At 27.7% G+C, this 20725-nt stretch overlaps 1 protein-coding gene and 1 long non-coding RNA gene across 2 annotated transcripts; one reads left to right on the top strand and one right to left on the bottom strand.

The window, feature by feature from the left end:
- Nucleotides 1–3287: 3287 nt before the first annotated feature.
- Nucleotides 3288–10286, bottom strand: LOC132934577 (mucin-2-like). Its single transcript, XM_061000898.1, has 7 exons — nucleotides 9530–10286; nucleotides 9153–9305; nucleotides 8785–9089; nucleotides 7750–8034; nucleotides 7234–7680; nucleotides 5154–5406; nucleotides 3288–4501 (listed from the first exon to the last, which is right to left on the bottom strand). Exons 1-7 carry the CDS (start codon nucleotides 10026–10028, stop codon nucleotides 4206–4208), a joined length of 2238 nt encoding a protein of 745 aa, XP_060856881.1. The 5' UTR covers nucleotides 10029–10286; the 3' UTR covers nucleotides 3288–4205.
- A 142-nt stretch (nucleotides 10287–10428) lies between these two features.
- Nucleotides 10429–13717, top strand: LOC132935159 (uncharacterized). Its single transcript, XR_009663175.1, has 4 exons — nucleotides 10429–10552; nucleotides 11504–11597; nucleotides 11665–11883; nucleotides 11966–13717. It is a non-coding gene; the product is annotated as an uncharacterized LOC132935159 (long non-coding RNA).
- The last annotated feature ends 7008 nt before the right edge of the window (nucleotides 13718–20725 follow it).

Raw genomic sequence — 20725 nt, 5'->3', positions numbered from 1 at the left:
TTGTTCGATGGTAAAGTGAACCTAGTTGATGCATTCAGGAAGTCAAAATTTAAAATTCCCAGTATTTTTAAAAAGCACCAAGAAAAACAAAAAAAAATTAAGGAATAGCGGAAATTTTTACGCTAAATTGGTTTTAGATAAAATTTTGGTTTTTGGTAAAACACTGAAACAATAGACCGTAGATACATGGCAATTTCACTGGTTGTTTATATTAGCATTTTCTATACACGATAAAAATTTAAAAATATTTTGATTTGTTTTGAACGGTTAACGGACATTTTCAGTTTACAATTTTTTATGTGTTGGGTAAAAAAGCTTGAAAGTTTAATAAAAGGCTCTTAATATATTGTTACAACGACTGTTGAAAAATATTAAAAATACATAGTCATAATTTTTTTTTATAAGCATTTAAAGTTCTAATTTTGACAAAAGGCTTATCCGCGTGATTTTTACAATCACGAAAATGTGCAAATTATTTTGAGTTAGAAATTCATAAAAATTTTTCTTTTTAAATCTAAGATTTTGAAATGTAATAAAATATTCCACATAAGTGTGTCTATCTTTATCAAAAAAAAAAAATGTCTATTGGAAAGTCAAATTAAATTTTTATAAGCGTTTGAAATTCAAATTTTTATAACATTGGATATTTACTGGATTTCTCGCATGTAGCGATTTTAATTGTAATTGTAATTCAAAAACGAATAACCGTATTAGAATCTTGAGATTTATATCAAGTTTATATTCTCATTTTCTATACACCATAACATTTTGAAAATAAATTGACTCGTTTTGAGCTGTATAGGGACAATTTCAATTTTAAATTTTTTAAATTTTTTTCTTTAAATATCAATATAATTGTATTTGTTGGGCCAAAAAGCGTGAAAAATTAATTCAAGACTCCTGATATATTGTTACAATAGCAGTTGAAAAATATTAAAAATACATAGGCGAAATTTTTTTAAAAAGCATTTTAAGTTCAAATTTTGACAAGATTTATCAAATTTAATATTTAATAATTATTTTGTAGTTAAAAATATATAAAATGTTCAATTTTAATAGCTAAGGATTGAAACTTAAAACAATGTTCCACGTAAATAGGTTATAATATACCTATATATATATATATTTATATATTATATAAATTACTCTAATCACAATAATATCATCAAATATTCTTATTAATACCATAGGCTGACTAACCGTCTTCACTCAGAATCGTTTTTTTTTTTATATAGAAACTATTCCTAATAAGTTTGGAAAAACCGCGCAGCCTCTGAACGTTAGAACCGCTGTGATTGGTTGCAGTAGTCGGCCATGCCGATCGCAGCCAATGAGACTGCAAATGCGCAAACAACGACACATTTCCGTCGGGATTTTTTCCATACTTATCGAAATAGAGTATACAATGATATTATATCATTGAATTCATATTTAACACCATCCATTACAGTTTTCCACTTGTAACCTACTGTACAGCGGAGGACACTTGTCCACCTTTTTTTTTTATACATTTACGGAAGGATGTATAGTTTTTCTGGCGTACAGGCAGTAACCTGCCATATTGATAAATTAAGTAGTTTATCCACTAATTTATTTGACAGTTTTTATTTTGTATTTGGTACCTATCTTTGCTTCTGTTTGGAATATCCATCACATTTAAGATTTAATAATAATCTATATAGGTATGTAATCAGTGGTGTAAATACTAGATTCCAAAAACTTCTCAAAGCTATAAATAGCTCAAAAAGAGTCAATATTTCGAAAATATTACGGTGTATGGAAAATTCTAATATTATAAATATTTGGTGAACATTTCAAGTTTTTACGGTTATTAGTTTTTGAGTTAGACAAAAAAAAAACTAACAACTCTAAAAAATAAAATGAATAAATTTTCAATCAAATTGTTTTCCAAATTGAATATAATTAAGATCTCTTGAACAAATACCAAGACCGTCTTCGAGGCTTATAGCTTTAATATCGATTGAAAAAGATGGTTGTAAAAAAATAAAGTTTGATGAATTAATTGATCTGCTTGCACAATTTAATCTATTTCAAATATTTTAATTTTGTAGGTGGATTTCGATTTAATTTTATCATCCCCATATTCATTTTCAAATTACTTAATACTTTATTATTGTTATACTTTTTTTTTTATAAATATTATGTTAATGCTTCTTGACACATTTTGATACTTAATTTTTTCAACTTAAATTCATTTATTTTACATTATAATTATTGTATATTATTTCAACATAAAATAGTATAGAATTATCTTTTGTTTATTCAAAATAAAATAGGCGCCTTAGGAAATGTTATGCCATGGGCTCCTCAAATCCTAGTTATGCCACTGTATGTAATTGTCTAGGCTCATAAAATTTATATAAAAAGTACACATTAAATTCATACAAATTATAATTTATAAATCAGTAATCACAATAGTTTATTATTAATAATTAACATTCTTAATCATACATAAATCAGTAATCACAATTTTAAACAAATACATTTATAAATTATCATTAAATTGTAGTAGGTACACTATAATAATATTATCACACAGTTAAAAAAAATAAAAAATAATTACAACAACCAAGTAAATAAAATAAATTGGCAATGATTATGATATTACATGAACGAACAAGGAGATCATGAAATTCTTAAATACTTAAATTACAATAAATCTTAAACATAAAAATGTATTAACATCTATTGCGACTGATATTGTAAGTTTTATATAAAAAAATAATAACAACAATTCAATAAATATTAATTAATAATAATGAGTCACAATTATTGTACTATAAATTAATTTAAGGCAATGACTTTTCGCATTGTACATTATCAATCAAAATATTAATTGTATTTTTGTGAATGACAAGAGTAAAAAACAAATGACAAAATATTATTAATGTTAAGTAGTGAAAACAGTGATACCATTATTATGTTTTAAGTAGTTAAATGTAATGTTGTTACACTAAACATAACTTTATCACATAAAACAAATTTATGGAACTAATTAATTCATAAATGAACTATTAACATAGACAATTAGATATTCAATAAAAAAAAAATTAATTTTTTCATAAAACAATAAAATAAATGTTTAATAAGAAATTTAATCCATAGTCAAAGTAATCAATAATTAAAATAGAAATATACTGTTAATTTTTCAAATTATATCCTTCAATTATTTATAAGTTATAAGTTGAGACTTATTTTTGAATATTAATAATAAATATTATATAAATAAATAATACAAATAATATTGCCTATATTTCTTAATGGAACATCATATTGATTGTCAACAGAATGTAAAAGTAAAATTGTATATCTATATAAAGAATCAAAGAACATTATTTGAATTAATCTTCAGCTAGTTAATATTTTAAAAATAAGTTAATAAAACACGAATTCCAATACTTACTCTACACATATGTTTAAGTTATTTTATCTTAAATCAATAACATATGATATGCACACCATTGATTTTTAGATATTATTTCCACACAAAATAAATCACAGAATATATTATATATATTTTTTCAAATAATTCAACAATTTTTTTTTTCACTTAAGTATTGCAATAGAATATTCAATATTATGAAATTGCATTGTATAAACTCTAATTTCATTAGACATTAAAAAATCTAGTTTAAGTTAACTGATAAAAAAAAGTATTTGTTTGAATATATAAAAATAGGTTTTTGTTAATTTATATTATTGTTTATATGAAATAATGTATTTATAAGCTATTTAAATCTAGGGTTTAACTAAAAGATAGAAGCGATTATTCTTTGAAGTTTTGAACAATACAATACAATGATCAACAATTTCTAACATCATACCTAGACCAAAATTATTATTGTTTACATTAATGAAGTAAGTTTGTGTGAAAATATTTTTAGATATCAATAATATTGGATATTTGTGTTCTATTTAACTAGGTAGATATTTTAAACATTTAAATGATTATTAGACTTAAAACATTTATGATATCTGTCTGTATGTAATAATTAATTAGGTTTTTATTGATACAATCAAATAATATACGCTTCTTAATAGTTGTAGAACTCACTAGTAATGACTCAAATGTCAAAACACATATACTTAAACCTATTTATCATAAATCAGAGTCTAAAATTACAATAGTTAATTTTTTATATGTATTAAAATTAAAACATTTTGATACACAATTATATTCTGTATTACTCTGTTTGTCGCGAATGAAATATTGTTGATGATATTTGTTTACTTGTAGAAAGCAATTGATTTTCTATTGGAATGTCCATAAACTTATGCGATGATGGGCTAAATGCATCTTCATGTGTTTTTGAAATTATTTTGTTTATTGTTATTTGACCTTTAGATGAAGATCGAAAAAATGTCCGAGGTGTAGATTCTTGATTTGTTTGATTATGTAACCCATGTTCAAATAGATATTCAGAAATATTTTCTACTTTAGGTAATAACGGATTTGTGCTTTCCAAATTCACAAAAGGACCTGTAAACATAATATAAATATTTTAATGCGTATGTTTACATTTTACAAAATAGTATATCACGTGATAGTTTAATAACTACAAAACAAATTTATATTTAAATCAAAATTATAGATAAAATATTCTTACACAAATAATATCTTAAAACTGTTTTGAATGATTACCTCAATAACATTTTAAATATCTTATATAAATTAATATCATTCATATTGTATAGCGCATAATAGAACATAATATAAGTGAACATATTTTTATCAAGAAATACAATTTATAAACATAAGAAACCATTTAATGTTTATAACATCATCGAAGGATCAATAAAAAAAAGGTAGTTTTTTCCAAGTAGTTAAATGGCTGTACAGTAATAAAAATCTGATTGAAAAACCTGCTCTTGTACTTCCAATAGTGTTCAGGCCTCACTGATCATAGAAACATAATTTTGTTTTTCAATAATCTAATTTTATAACTCTTATTACTGCCTAATCCCTATCATAGTTTATGCAAAATTTAAATAATTGTAAAATGTGCACAAATGTTGACATGTCATTGTTGGTACTTGATTTATGTTGAGGCTAAAGATGCCACTATAAACCAGTTTCTATTGTATACACGAAAAATAAATAAATAATAATAATAATAAATAAATGGTCTTACGTTTTTGAACGTAACTTGGATTACGAAATTTTGGATGTTTTAACCATCCAATAAGATTAACATTATTATGTTTTCTCATCCAAACTCTATTTTCTTCATTATCAGAATATAAACCATCTTCAGTCCGTTTTAAACAGAATAATGGCCATAATTTGTTACCAAAAAATGTACCGAAATATTCAGCACATACTTGTCTTACAGCTTCTTCAGTTAAAACATTTGAACGACTTCTTATAAGAAATTTTTTACATTCCTGCAACACATATTTACTTATTAAAATATATTTAAATAAAATATTTTTCAATATAATGTGCAACTACAAAAAAAGTATTAATTTATTCTTGAATTATCAATATATCTAATGATTTATGAATCAGTTGTTTGAAACCTATACAATAATAAAACGTACCCACAAAATTAATATATGAACAAGTAACAACACTTATTTTAGTATAATACTAATGAATACCTACAATAATAAATTGTACAAAATATAGAACATTTAATATAGTATACAAAAGACTCTGGTCGGATAAGAACAAAAAGTCACTAATGACAAAAAGTTAATTGTTGGGAAAAAATATTTAAGGTTGTTCATTTAATAAAATTATCTTTCCTATCTTCCTTTTGGTTTAATAATTTATTTTTTGAGTATTGAGCTAATAGAACTTAAAAATAATATTAATAGGAAATTTATTATTTATAAAAATAATAGATGTAAATGTACGATAGTCACAAAAATTACCATTAACTAGTTCTTCCAATAACAGTTTTGGAACATATTTAGGCTGATAGATTGATATAAGTAAATGTCACTAGTGACATGTTTGAAGATAGTAATTTATTATTTATAAGAACATCTCTTTTTTGAACCAAATAATTATAATTTTATAACAATATTAATATTTAACTAAAAAAGATTGATTAATTTAATCCGTATTATAGTGTACAGTAATATTTTTTATAATACTTATAAGTGTCAGTATTTTTTCTGATGGATTTCACACAGAGACTTAAAGTAGGAAAAAAAATTATCATTAGTTCAACAAAATCAATACACTGTAGTAAGTAGGTAATTATCAGTAATGATAACAAATTATAAAATAAAAGATTTTTTAAACTAAAATGTAACAAAAATAATTAAAATTGAATATAAATTCATAGAGTTGTCAATCCATGATGGAAATGGATTCAAAGCACAGAAAAAGCAGAGCCTTATGTCCCATAATTTACTGTATATTATTGGTTAACCGATTTTAAAACAGCAAGAGATCTAATACATTTCTGTGTTAAAAAAATAACAGAATGTGTTACATTAAAACTTGAACTAGTTTATCTTATACAAATTAAAACATAAGTATTTTTATTATCTGTAAAGAGATAATGATAAAGAAAACTAATAAAACTGATTTTGTTCAAAGTAATTAAATTTTATTTTTAACCTATAATTATTACTTTTAATTTGTAGGAAATTTAATTAGAAAAAAGTACTGATACTTATAATTATAAAAAGAGATATGTAAATAAGTTTGAAAATATTGTACACTAGATGATATAAATAAATGTGTATGTATAATGTATTTTAGTTAAATGTTAATATTGATACAATATTACAATTGTTCAATTCAAGATAGAGATGTAAAAATAATTAATAATTCACTATTTTTAAAAAGTTCCATTAGAAAGTTTTACTAAAAATTAAAATCAATCAATCTAAATACATACAACAACTGGGAAAACTAACTTATGGGTATCTTCAAGACATCATGCCCATTATTGATTATGATTAAATAATTACTTAATATTATTTTTATCAGTGTCATTACACAATTATTACTAATTATTAATAAAAAAAAAAAAACAGATAATTAAAAAATATGTCAATTATTAAATCAGTAGGAAGTTGAGAATAAAAAAATCTTAATCCACAACATTTGAACTTTTTACCATTAGTGACTTTTCATGCTAAGCCAACAAATTACATGAATTTGTACAAAACAACTAATAGCAATTCTCAAACTATATTATAGATTAAGTTAATTTAAACAAAAAGTATCACTAAAAATCATATTTTTCTTACCCTTAACAAATAAAATAACCTATAAGTAACTTCAGCTTGCACAGTTATCATTGCTTCATCAGTTAAGTCTGGATTTGGATTATCTTTATTATATTTACTATTGATTTCATCCATACAAATTTGTATGGATCTTTCTGTAATAACTAAATGGCTATTTCTTTTACTTAGTGGAATTGGAAAAATTTTTGAATTGGCAATTATTTCACTTTGAATTCTAGATACAGATGGACGAGTAAAAGGAATACGGGTCGGGAATGAAGTTGGACGTACAGGAGGTGGTGTTTGTCGAGGTAAAGTTTGTCTTGGTAAACTTTGTCGCGGGGAACTTTGCCGTGGGGAACTTTGTCGTGGTGATGTTTGTCGTTGTGTAGTTTGTCGTGGGGAAGCATTTCGTGGTGAATTATTTCGTGGGCCTGGAAGTCGAGGAGGTGGCACATTTCTTATTACCTGTGAACATAAAATAAATTAATCAATCAATAATAATACATATTTTAAATTTAATCATCTCTAACTTACTTGTGATTGAATATTTACAGGTTTTAATATTAATCTATAATCAACACCTCTTTGAGGGGATGATACCATAGCTGCTCGATAGTTTGATGGTAAAATAACTGATCGAATAGTTTGATGTTGTCCAATTCGTATATTATTCTCAATATTCGGTTGCGAATTATTACGAGTAAGTATAGTTCCAGGTTTTTGAGATATTGGAATTTGCATATAATTTGTATTGTGCTGTTGAATATTTGAAACTGGAGTACTTGATGTGCTAGGTTTACTATCAGTTGAATTAATTCCCTTAAAAACAAAAAAAAATTAAATTAAAAAAAAAAAAAAATATTATCATGAAAATTGTATCCTTAAACAATAATTAAATAATACCATGTTTTGACAGAACATTATTATACACAACACATAATAAATAAATTATTCATGTACCTCTATTAAAATACACTAAATTATATTTAAAACGTAATATATATTATGTTGCATACATATAGTAAGACTGTACTTTTTGTAAATTGTTTGTTCAAGTTGTGAAAACATAATTAATATGGCATGCATAGAGCTTTATTTAATAAATAGGAATACCTACCTAATAATAATAATAAGTCTAAAAAAATAGTATAATTTTGTTTTCAAAAAAAATTTTAATTAGGTATCCAAAAATATTAATAATTAATTCTAATTATTAATGATATTAATTAAATTAAAAAAGACAACTTTCTATGTAAAATCTATTATAAGTATTTAAAAACCAAATAATTAATTGTTTTAATGAAATAATACATTATCAAATTATTTCAAGTGTTTAAATATTTTATTCTGCATTTAAATATTAAAAACAAATTATTACTTTTATAATCATTAAGTGTTTTATACAACTAAAACAGGATTTATATAAATTGCTTATAATACTTTTTACTGTAAAAGTAAATAAGTGTTATTAGACTAATAATAAAATATTCTGCATGAATAAAAATCCTCAAACAATTTTATTTACAAAATTAATTAATTATTTTATATGCTTCTATAACTTTGTCTTACTTGGGTTGCATTAATTGAGTTTAGAACTAATTTACAATCAGAGCCTTGCTGTGGAGAAACAGTTGTTCGGTAATTTGATGGCAAAATTACTGAACGAATTGATTGATGCTGAGATTTTTGTTGCTGAGTATCAACATTAGATCTTAAAGTGTTAGTAGATAATACAGTCCCAGGCTTTTGAATTAATGGTATTTGCATATAATTTGTATTAATTTTTTGTAAACTTGATATGGGGACATTTTTAGTGCGGGACCAATCATTTGATGTTAGTATATAACTTGTGCCGGGTTTTTGTTCATTCAGCTCTAAAATTATTATTACACAAATTAATTGATTAGTTGACTTATTAATTGTATTTAGATACTTACTAGGTCGAAAAGAAATCTTTGTCGTGTCATTTCCTTTTATTGGGCTGTAGTATGTAGCATTCAATCTAGGAAAATTTATACCAGTCCTTTGAAATACTGGAGATGTACTTGTGGTTACACTAACTGCTCTAGTCATCGTAACACTTGACCCAGCTAAATTAATACATAAATATATTATAGCTAACAATTTAAAAAAAATATCTGTAGGTATTAGGTAAGTACTTTAACTATAAACACTATACACTATTAACGATAGTGAATATTGCAATGAATTAAGTTAGTAGATATGAAAAGTTTATTAAAGTTGCAATGTTAGATAAAACCAAGCATATTCTGTGCACAAAATCTTCTTGATTTTATGAAATATTTTTACTCACAATTGTTTTTGGTGTCAATTGAAACGCCTGTTATAGAAGATTGTGTTCCTAAAGGCGATTTAATATTAGAATTGGTTTTTTGAGTACTTGATGTTAAAATGTATTGTGTATTAGGTTTTTGTTCTCCGGCTACAGTGGTGGTTACAACATTGTTCATCCTGACAATATGAGCACCAGATGGCAACATGTAAGTAACATTTGACTGTTGAGTGCTGGGCGACACAATATGCTTAACGTTGTTCGTGTTCACATACTGAGGTATAGTTGTTCGAGTATTTGACTGGACTACATACTGTTGGGTGACGGGTACCTGTGAACTAGCAACGAGGGTATAGTTGGTAACAGGTCTCAGGTTACTGGACGTCAGCACATAGCTATTGGTCGGTGGGGAAATTATTGTAGACGCCATTTGAGTTGTTTGTACTTGACAGGTGACTGCCGTCGGTGTAGGAAACGCAGAAGAGATACAACAGCTTGGTCGTGGATTTTTTTGATCCATCTCTTACGGTTAATATCAAATGACAGTGGATATTGTATCCACCGAGAGAGCTGATTCGGACATAGTAGTGAAATAGAAATTAATACAAAGAAAAATAAATACGTTGACCAAGTATGGTCGCAGACGTTGACTTCGTGTACGTCGAAGACGTGATCAACGGGCGTTTGAGGCAATAATAAATGGTTCAAAAAATTCGAAAAGGCCGAATGAAAATGTTATACGAAATCGACTTATACTGTAACCATTTGAAATGTTGTAAGTAACTTGCACATGACCGATACTGGTATCACACGTTGTGGTGTTGTTGATAAGAGGCTCGTCCAATGAAACGGCATCGTCTCGAACGTACCGGCAATTATCGTAGCATAGATTAATATAACATTGATAATAACCGGTGCGACTACAACTACGGTGCGACTGCAGTATTGCAACCATAGAAAAGTAGGACTTTTCATCAACCAAAGTCCGCGTTACGTAAAAAAATAATGTCGAATAATACTATGTACTCATCTTTTATAGCTGTTGTAAGTGTGACGCTTAAAAATAAATAATATACTATAAACAAAAAAGAAACCGTACGATTATTTTACATCACTCTGGTCTTTATGTTTGAAGATTTGTCTCTACTCATTATATTATAGTACCTATAGAATATATTATATCGTACGAAATCGGAGAGACGTCCTTGTATTGTATTATACAGACAATTGTGAGTAGCCTGTAGCTCATAATGCAATATTATGGTATATTGCAAGTTATAATGATTATAATATCTATTATCTAGGTAAATATTAGAACAACAATATTTTGGAAATCTGAATTTCATTTCTTATAGGTATGCCTACTATATACTTTGTAGCTTGTATGCTACTTTATAATATGTTAACAGATGACACTATTCATATCTAACCTTTTTAGTTGGTCCTTGTCTTTTGTTCAGAGCCAAAACTACTGAGTGTGCATTACACACTGGCCTCTAGGCCACTTTGGCCTCTGTTGTGACCCCCTTTTTGAATTTAAATTTTTTAGCAACCTCCTCAACATAAATTTTGTATATACTCGCATAGAATATAGATTTGTATTAATAATCAATAGTAAAAGTACTGTACATTGCAACATAAAATACATATAATATTATTATTATTTTTAATTAAAAAAATGTATTAAACGTTAAGTTTTAATTCATACACTAGTACACGACCCTAAATAATAAGTTGGCAACCCCCAGGTTGAGGAACACTGCTATATAGTATATAATACAAATTTTGAAATTTGAATGTTTGTATTATGTACATTTTGTATAATGAGAAAAATGTGTTAAGTTTACGACTTTATATTTTATACAATTTGTGGAAAATAATTCTGATAATAAATAAATAATATGTAACAACAATTTGAATTGCTTTAAAACTCGCCCTTTGGCACATTTTTACTTGTACAATTATTAATTTATTATTATATCTATGAATCAACAGGAGGCATTAGATGTTGCTTACTATACTGCTCTAGTTGTTCTTCTATGAATGTTGATAAACCAAGTTTTTTCAGTTTTCCAAAAGATTCTGCATAGTAAGAAACATTTAACTGCATTTTAAGTACTATTTTACATAATATTAATAATTAACTTACATTTTAGATGTGATATTTGGAAGTAATTCTGAACATTGGATGACATCAGATAAAGAAACTCTGATTAAAAGCAATAAATCATGTTCTAAACATTTCACAAAATGGATTACAAAAAATCCAAAACAAAATAGACTTGCCAAATGCAATTCTGACATTGTTTCAAAATAATTTTCTATTTAAACTGAGAATTTGGCGCATTTGTCTAATTCTCAATATTCAACACTTGGTAAGTAAAATTATTGAATAATTAATTCAATTATGTAATTATTATGACTTACCTATTGTTAAAATTTCCTTACTTCTTTTAGAATTATTTATTCAGAGTCGTGAAGTGTCAATTGAAACCGTTTCTTCAGATGCTCAAACTTCAAATTCTTTATCTGCCAGATATCTCCACAGAATCGTTAATTGGAAAAAAAAACCTTGCCAATACTCTCAGCTCAAATAAAGAAGTTTGAAAAACAATATTGGTGAAGAGAAGTTCAGTAGATACAACTGTTCTCAACCATAGGGTCATCAAAAAATTAGTTATAATAATATTATTAACATAAGTAATATGAGTAAAAAAAAAATTATTTAATTAAGCGTAATAGAGTTTCTATTATTTATAGAAATTGATAAAATTATAGTAGCGGAGGTAGGCCAGCATTGAACATTATTTTCAGAAGTTAAAAATTTAATAGTTTTCTTTATTAATTGTTTTGTTTGAAATATTGGTCTTAATGTAAAAACTCAATAATTATTTTACCTAGATTATTTTCAACATTGGAGCAAATTGTTTAGAGACCTTGATCAAACTTTATGTAAAATGATTGACTAACCTCTATTAATATTTTTAATGTAATAAGTCGTCATCACCAAAATCTTTTTAAATTGTATTAAATTGTTGTACAGTAGATTATAGGCATTTAAATATACTAGAAAAAATGCTTTCACTGTTTCACATACGTATGTGGATATTTAATAAGCATTATTATTATTAATATTTAATAAATTTGGAGAAACGGGTTTGTGAAATTTGTATCAATTATGCCAAATATCTAAAACCATTAGATCAGTCTTTTTTATTATCTTTCTTTAAATCTTATTCTTATTCTTACAACTCAACTAACTTGGTTAATTATTAACACCCCGTGACAATTTTCACAATTATACTATAGACTTAGAACATATTTTGTAGACAATTTTTGCAATAGAAGACAATGTTGAGACCCAATTAAAAGATTTTTTTTTAATAATTTTGTAATTTATTGTATAATTTATTGAAATATTAACTTATTGTGATCCTTATGAATGGAAAATTTATGAAATTAATTTTAACTTTATGACTTGTGACTGTTTTATGAAAGTTTATTTTTAATCTTGTGACTGCGATTTCGTGAATAATATTAATTCTGGAATTACAAAAACTATTATTATATTTAGCAGTAAAACTCTATAACTCATTGTAAAATATAACAGACTATAATACTGTATAGACATATGTGTGTATAAATATAATATTCTTTATATGAAGGAAAGTTCTTAATTATGGTTGTGGTGAGAGATCAATATTCAATATACGGTTATGTTGAGCCAGTAGGTAAGTTGTCAGTACTTATTACAACAATATGTGAAACTAGGTGAATGATAAAGGAACTTGACCCCCCCCCCCTCCTCCCACTCAACAATATATAAATTTGATTTGGATAATAAGTCACGAAAAATGTATTCTTCACTATTGGCTAAGAACTGCAAGACTGTTTCTCAAATTTAACAAATACATAGATTACCTTATCTTAAGGAGTGTCTTTTTTTAATGAGAACCAATCTTTTTACTATAAATTAAGCTGATTTTTTACTTATTATTCTAAATAATAATTTAAAATATGGTTCTTAAGTATATTTAAAAAATCAAATAATCAGAATTAATACATTATTAAAAAAAAAAAAATTGGTCTAAGCAGAATGGGTGAATCATACTGGATAAATATTATAATATAATATAATATAATTATTGATTTCAATTTATGGTTATTACAAGCCATTTGCAAATATATCAACTAAATATAGGGGTGTAGAGCAGTGCGCATATAAGCATACCATACATTGCTAGAGACCCATGGGAAATTGAGAGCTCTCATTGACTATGTTTGTATATGTACTATGTTTGTGATAACATTATAAAATTATCAATATTCAATGTTTTCAAGTTATATGTTTTTTTGTAACTGTTAAATTAATTAATTTTATTAATGTAATTTAGACTTAAGAATTAAGACACCTATGAAATAAATAGTTTATTATTAATTAGTAAATACAATATAAAATACTTAAGAACATATAATTTGTTACACATTTGGAACACTTGATCGAATCACATGTCAATCTTACTTATTTAATTATTTTTAATTACTTCTCCGTACAAAAATATGAAAGAAAAAAATGCTTACAAAAAACATTTACTGATGAAGATCAAGTCAAATTATAAGTTATTTAAATTAAAATTCAAATGATGTTTAGATACATAATATTATAGTTGAAAAAATGTTCTTAAAATTACAAATATTTACAATGAACTATGACTTTCAGCATTTGGCTGATTAGAATTAATACTATGGATCAAATTTTTTTTTTCATTTTTTAGTACCGTTTTCTCCTAATGCCTACCAGCTAATAAATTACAACCAGATCTGGGACTTCTGCATCGGGAATAACTGCAAAGTTATCAATCGTAGCTTCTCCTCTCTCGGCTGAGGAATTTTCGGCACAATCTCGAACATATAAAAGACTCAAGAGAAAACATTGGAGCATGTAAGGAATGCGTCTTTCTAAAGAATTTTAATGTAAAGATCTGAAATGTAGCTTAGATACATTATTATCCCAACTACCTTACGTCAGGAAATCGCTGCTTTAAAGGAACGAGTTCTTTCCCTTGAAAGAAATCATAACTGAACTCCGTCTCCTCATTCCAACTAAATTCCGTGGCTTTTACAATAATTATTTTAACGAGATAGGTAATCTTTAATTGCGATCACTCAAGGACCCCCGAATCTGCCGCCACTTAGGCAACTGATAGGATTGTTGATGACATAAAACTTCTTGATGCTACCTTACATCTTCTATCACTGTCTACGCCATCAGAACCCAAATTATTCAAACTTGGCCGAATCACGGAAAAAATCACTTAGAAAAGCTGGTTCGTTAAGTTTTTTGCTCTTATTACAATGATTGAAGACAAACAACACTTTCGCGATTTCATGAATGCAGATTATAATTCGTTAGCTTTATCATTGTCTAATAAAGACTGGATATCCACTTTTAACTATCAATTAGCTGAAAATTCTGCTATCTCCTACAGAACGTTCTTAACATCACTATTTATCGTGTCGTCTAAAACCTTCCACAGACTTTCCTTTCCCGTTTGGGTCTCACTGAAGATTAAATATCTACAGTATAAGAAAAAAATGCTCATAAAAAATATAAAATAACATGCTCTATTCAAGATTATAATGTTTTTTCTTGTTTACGTTCTCAATGAAAAATGAAGATAAAAATGTGCCTTTAAGCACATACAACCCATTCTCAAGCTCGAACTACTATACCAAGCCACGTGAATTCTGGTCTTTCATAAACAGAAAACGTACTACCCCCTCCATTCCAAACAAAGTTTTCTTTAATGATCGTACAAGATCGTTATCGCAAGTTGTCGATTTATTTGCCTCTTTCTTTTCCACTACTTTCAAAAGTTTTTCGCTAGGCCCAAATACTGCCATCAATGATATGAAAATCCAAGAGTTCCCTTATTATTACCGTCACAATTGAGGGATGACATTTCAAAACGTACTATTTCCATTTTACTCTTTTTTGAGAAATCACGATTTTTTATTTTCTATTACCAGTGGAAATAGTACGTTATGTATTTAATTCAATTATATTCCCTATCTTCATACTATGGGAAATAGTACAATATGGCCTACTTTGGAAATAATACGTTTTGTACAGTTTGAGGAATTGGTACGTTTTGCGTCCATTTGTCAAATGAACAAACTATTTAACATCGGAAATACTACGATATGAAATAATTTTGGAAATAGTGCATTTAGACAAACTTTGCATTTGGAAATAGTGCGGTTTGTGTTATTTATGAGTTTCATATTGATTTTAACAAAGGAAATAGTACGTTTTGGTTCAATTTGACCACGTCCATTTTTTGTGTGGAATTTAGAACTGGGCAATATTAAACCATCATATTTACTCCGTGACATACAGCAATGGCAGATGACCATCTAAGAGATGATTTGTTAAAGAATTTATGGTTGCAGTGCCTACAAGTATAAACGATCAGCACAGATTCTTTATATAATTTGTCGAAGATGGCTGGTAACCACCGAGAAGCAACACAACTGCCAAAACAATAATTCTCATTCAGCATATGAACTAAAAACTATTTCACCAATCAAATTAATTGAAGTCACCGTGGTCGTAGCTAAGACATAAGTAATACCAAATAATAAAAAAACAAAGTGCAAGTCTATAATGACAGAAACGAAATGAGAGATGGACTATGTTATTACTTATTTTCATGCCAAATTCAAGGATATGTAAAGGCTCTTGGAGCAAAATGCACTCGAGCCACCGCAATGCGGAAAACTAAAAAGCAAACAGGTCGAAGCGGGAATAGTTATGCAGACACAACTAGCCACTTATTTGTAACTGATATCAAAAACAAGCTAAAGTACCTCGTTGACAGCGGAGGCTGTATCAATTATTACGCGATTGAATATTTAAAAATCTCTTAAAATTATATATAACAATATTCAACACCTTTATTACTTTTACTTATTTAAACTTATACTACTATTCTATCAATAAATTCAAATTAATTTTTAAATTTAAAATTTTTCTCATTATAATTGTTTTATCCTTTTCTATGTTTTGTAGGAAAAACTTTTTCATTTTTTTAACTCGTTGAACCTTTAAAGTACAAATTAATTTTGAGAAATTAAGTAAATTAATTTGCAACTGTACTATAAAAACTTTACAAAATATCGAAAATCTATTTCCTACAAAACAATTCGTGCAAAATTATTCCCTAACCATTCCAAAATATCAAAAATGCATGACGTAAATATTCAAGTTTTCACTTCAGCCGGCACTCCCGAAGTGCAACCTGTCTGGTTTATTTTTATTTTCATAAATTCTCTTACAACATTTATTTAATCAACACGTAAGGACTTATTCTTTGCCTATACAAAAATCTATTCATAACTCAATTATTTTATTTAACACATATATAAGGTCATATACTGCCTTTGAATTATGTGTCATATATATATATAATACATATAATTATGTGATTATATAATATATGATGCAGTTTTATCGATAGGTTAAAATGTATAAAAAATGTGAGTAGTTTTTAATATACTGCGTTGTGTTTAATAAAACATGACGGTTTGAGTGTTTGTAGCTGTACTTCGCCTCTTTTTTATAAATTGTATTAATCTAACTAATACTTATTTGTAAGCCTGTTTATTCACTACTCGTCTGTTTCGAGGTCCTTAACCTGATCTCTTAACCTGTTCAGTTGATATTTTATATTATATGCATACTTTGTTTGTAATGTGGATCCAAGGCCAACCTTCATGATAATTACTATTATTATTAATATTAGTTCTATTAGCTACTACGTAGTAAGCAGGCTTGCTACACACAGATAAGGAATAAAAACCTAATATCTTAAAACAGTACGCAGCAAATGGTACAACCATTAATATTTATGGTACACAAACTTTATCATTAAACTTTGGTTTACGTCGGCCATACTGCAGCTGGTCATTTTTCATCGCAGGTGTAGTAAGGCAAATTATAGGAGCAGACTTATTGAAAAATGTTGGTTTACTTGTAGATTTAAACAATAAGACACTATTATTGAAAATTTAACAAAATTAGTAAGACAATGTTCAACAATTGAATGCTAAAATATTACAATTAAAACGGTGCAAGCAGTTCATCCATATATAACTACCTATATTATCAGAATTTCCATCAATCACTAAACAATTTTCCAAGTCAATAGCTATTGCCTATTAAACATGATGTTGTTCACTACATCACAACAACTAGAACATCTTGTAATTCAAAACAACGACGTATACCACCTGATTAATTGGCAATACCTAAAAGTGAGTTCAAAATTATGGTAGAGCTAGGAATTTGTCGAACATCAAGCAGTTCATGGTCAAGCACTTTACATTTAGTGGAAAAGGCTGATGGCGCTTGGAGATAGTTATCCAGTACCACATCAACAATCACGATCATCGAATCAGAAATCAACAATCACGTGAATTCAACTTCAAGAATAGTTGTTACGTTAACAAGCTCTTAGTCAAGTGACAACCCGGAAAAGGAGACGAGAGGGTAAAGATTCAGATGTAGACGAGGCACAGACTCAATGGTTTACACTGGCTACTGACCGGGGCGTTCAAGTGTCAGGTCCAATATTAAAAGCTAAATCCGAAGACCTTGTAAGTAAACTTGGTAACGACGAATTTAAAGCCACCAAATGCATGGATGACTTCGGCCATTTTTATCGAATGGTTGCAACGTTGGCATAGGGAGTTGGACAAAATAAAAACCAATGGCTGTATGCCTCGACTTAGACAACTGTACTGCCCATACTAATGCATCTTTGAAAAACATTAAGCTTGAATTTTTACCTCCTAATACGACGTCACTAGTTCAGTCTTTAGATATGGGTGTTACTTAAAATGTAAAGGTTAAGTATAAATCAACATTAGTCAATAACATTTTAGAAAAAATTGAAAACAATTTACTCCAACCAAAATCAACGGCAATAAATATCAGTAAAAAAATAATATCCTGCAAGTAATTCAATTTCAGACAACTGGTGTGATGTAAGCAGTCAGACGATAAAAAATTTTAATAAGATAAAATAATATAATAATAATAAAAAAAATATGTATATATTTTTATAAATAATTAGGGTATATTGGTATAATATCATGTTATCATTTTATTATATTAAATAATTTCTATAATTGTATGTAATTTGTAATAATAAATAGGTGAACAAGTGGGTATTGCTCTGATGTACAGTAGTTGTCGAGTATGTCATTGTAATGGATGTGTTATGTTTGAATTCAATGATAAATCATTGGATACGATTATACGAAAAACGATTCTGAGCGGAGACGGTGCGTTATCCTAGGGCCTAGCTCAGTGGCGCCGAACACTACTGGAGTGAATACGTCATAACTTTGGAGGTGATTGGTGAGTAGGTGGGTGACTGTTTAGTGGTTTAAGGTCTTGTTGAATTCGATAAATTAATACTAAAAATACAATATCGTAAAAATTATATACTCAAACGCTTATAAAAAAATATTGGTGTCTGACCTTGTTGTCAGGAGGGACAGTCATAATGTAACAAATAAAATATAATAGGTTTAAATATAATACATTTAATTACTTACTGTTAATATACAAATTTGTGAATGTGAGTCATAACATAGATTAATCATTATAATAGTATTTTAATAAATTTATATTTCACATAATAAAAAGAGAAGTCAGGGTTACGATATAGAAAAGTAACAAAGTAGTAAAATGTATATGTTACGCCGAATTTATGAAATGGCCGATTACATGAATTGGCAGAAAAATTGCCGATTTCATGAAATCAGCAACGCTGTTGCCGACAACGTTAAATCGGCAACTTGGCTACCAGATTCACCAAATCAGCAAATTTTGATTGCTAATCATGCACTGGCAGATTTTTTTTTACCGAATGCATGAGTCTGATAACACATTATTATGACATAATTACAAATAGTAGCTAGTATCTGCCGTACGAATTGCACATCAAAAAAGTGCACATGCAGGAAAAATGACACGATGTGTAACCCCGGCCGTAGTTGCCAAAATGTAGGTATAAATATAAATATATAACTAAAAAAAAATAATATAATTTCATAACTTTCGATTTTTTTAACTTTTTGTACACATAGTTTATTATTATTTATTACAATTAGATTTTATTATATCTCCAGTGTTTTATGTAAAATCATAAATATAATACATTCATTTATATTAAATTATGTATTATAATTTTTTTAAGAATGGTCTTACCGATTTCACGCAATCGGCAGTATTTTGAACTTCAAGTTGTCGATTCCATGTCGTCGGCAACAGCGTTGCTGATTTCATAAATTTGGCGTAACATATTATACAGTTCTTTATGTGGGATTTAGGCGGGCTCCTTCACTACTTTATGTTCTTTCTCTCTCAGTTATATGGTTATCTGATCAAATTGGCATTGATGGCAGGGCGGAGTGGAATGCGATGTCTATAAGTTCATAGATCTAGGGATGGTACCATATAGACCTATAAACTAAAGGACAGCGCTTAGAGAGAGAAATTTGGGGTATCGTACTATAGACTATAGAGTGAGCGAGAAAAGAAACAAAGTAGTAAAATGTATACAGTTATTTATGCGGGCTCCTTCAATACTTTATGTTCTTTCTCTCTCAGTTATATGGTTATAATATGATAGCCTAGCATTTTCGGCAGGGCAGAGTGGAATGCAATGTCCATTAGTTTATTGGCGATTGGAAGTGATAAGCTGTAACCACGGCTATAGATACTATATAGTAGGTACCTCCATAGAAAAGAATAACTAATAATAACTAATAACTAATAACTGGGTACCTCTGGTTAGGGTTCTTTGACAAGATCAAATCCGCCTTGGTACCACTGACCACCATAGATAATATATTATAATTTTAAACTAAAAATCTACCTCCTCCTTTGTATTTGTGTCCAGCCGTGTCAATGAGTATTATGTACGTTGTATCCAAAGACTTATAGAAATAGACGGAACATTTGTCCCGAGAACTGGGAGGCGTGGTCGTGCCAAACGGATTAAGAGAGAAATTATGAGTTTTATCATAAGAGTGAGAGAAATGGCACTGTTCCGAGGACAGCCAATACATAGCTTTATTAATAGCGCCCGATTCTCGTAACAAGCTCCACCATTGCACGCGTTATCATACCTAATGTGCCGTCTA

This window comes from Metopolophium dirhodum, chromosome 1 (genome assembly GCF_019925205.1).
Source record: "Metopolophium dirhodum isolate CAU chromosome 1, ASM1992520v1, whole genome shotgun sequence".
Lineage (NCBI taxonomy): Eukaryota > Metazoa > Arthropoda > Insecta > Hemiptera > Aphididae > Metopolophium > Metopolophium dirhodum.
Note: the sequence above shows the minus strand (reverse complement) of the source record. Positions and strands in the feature narration are given on the sequence as shown.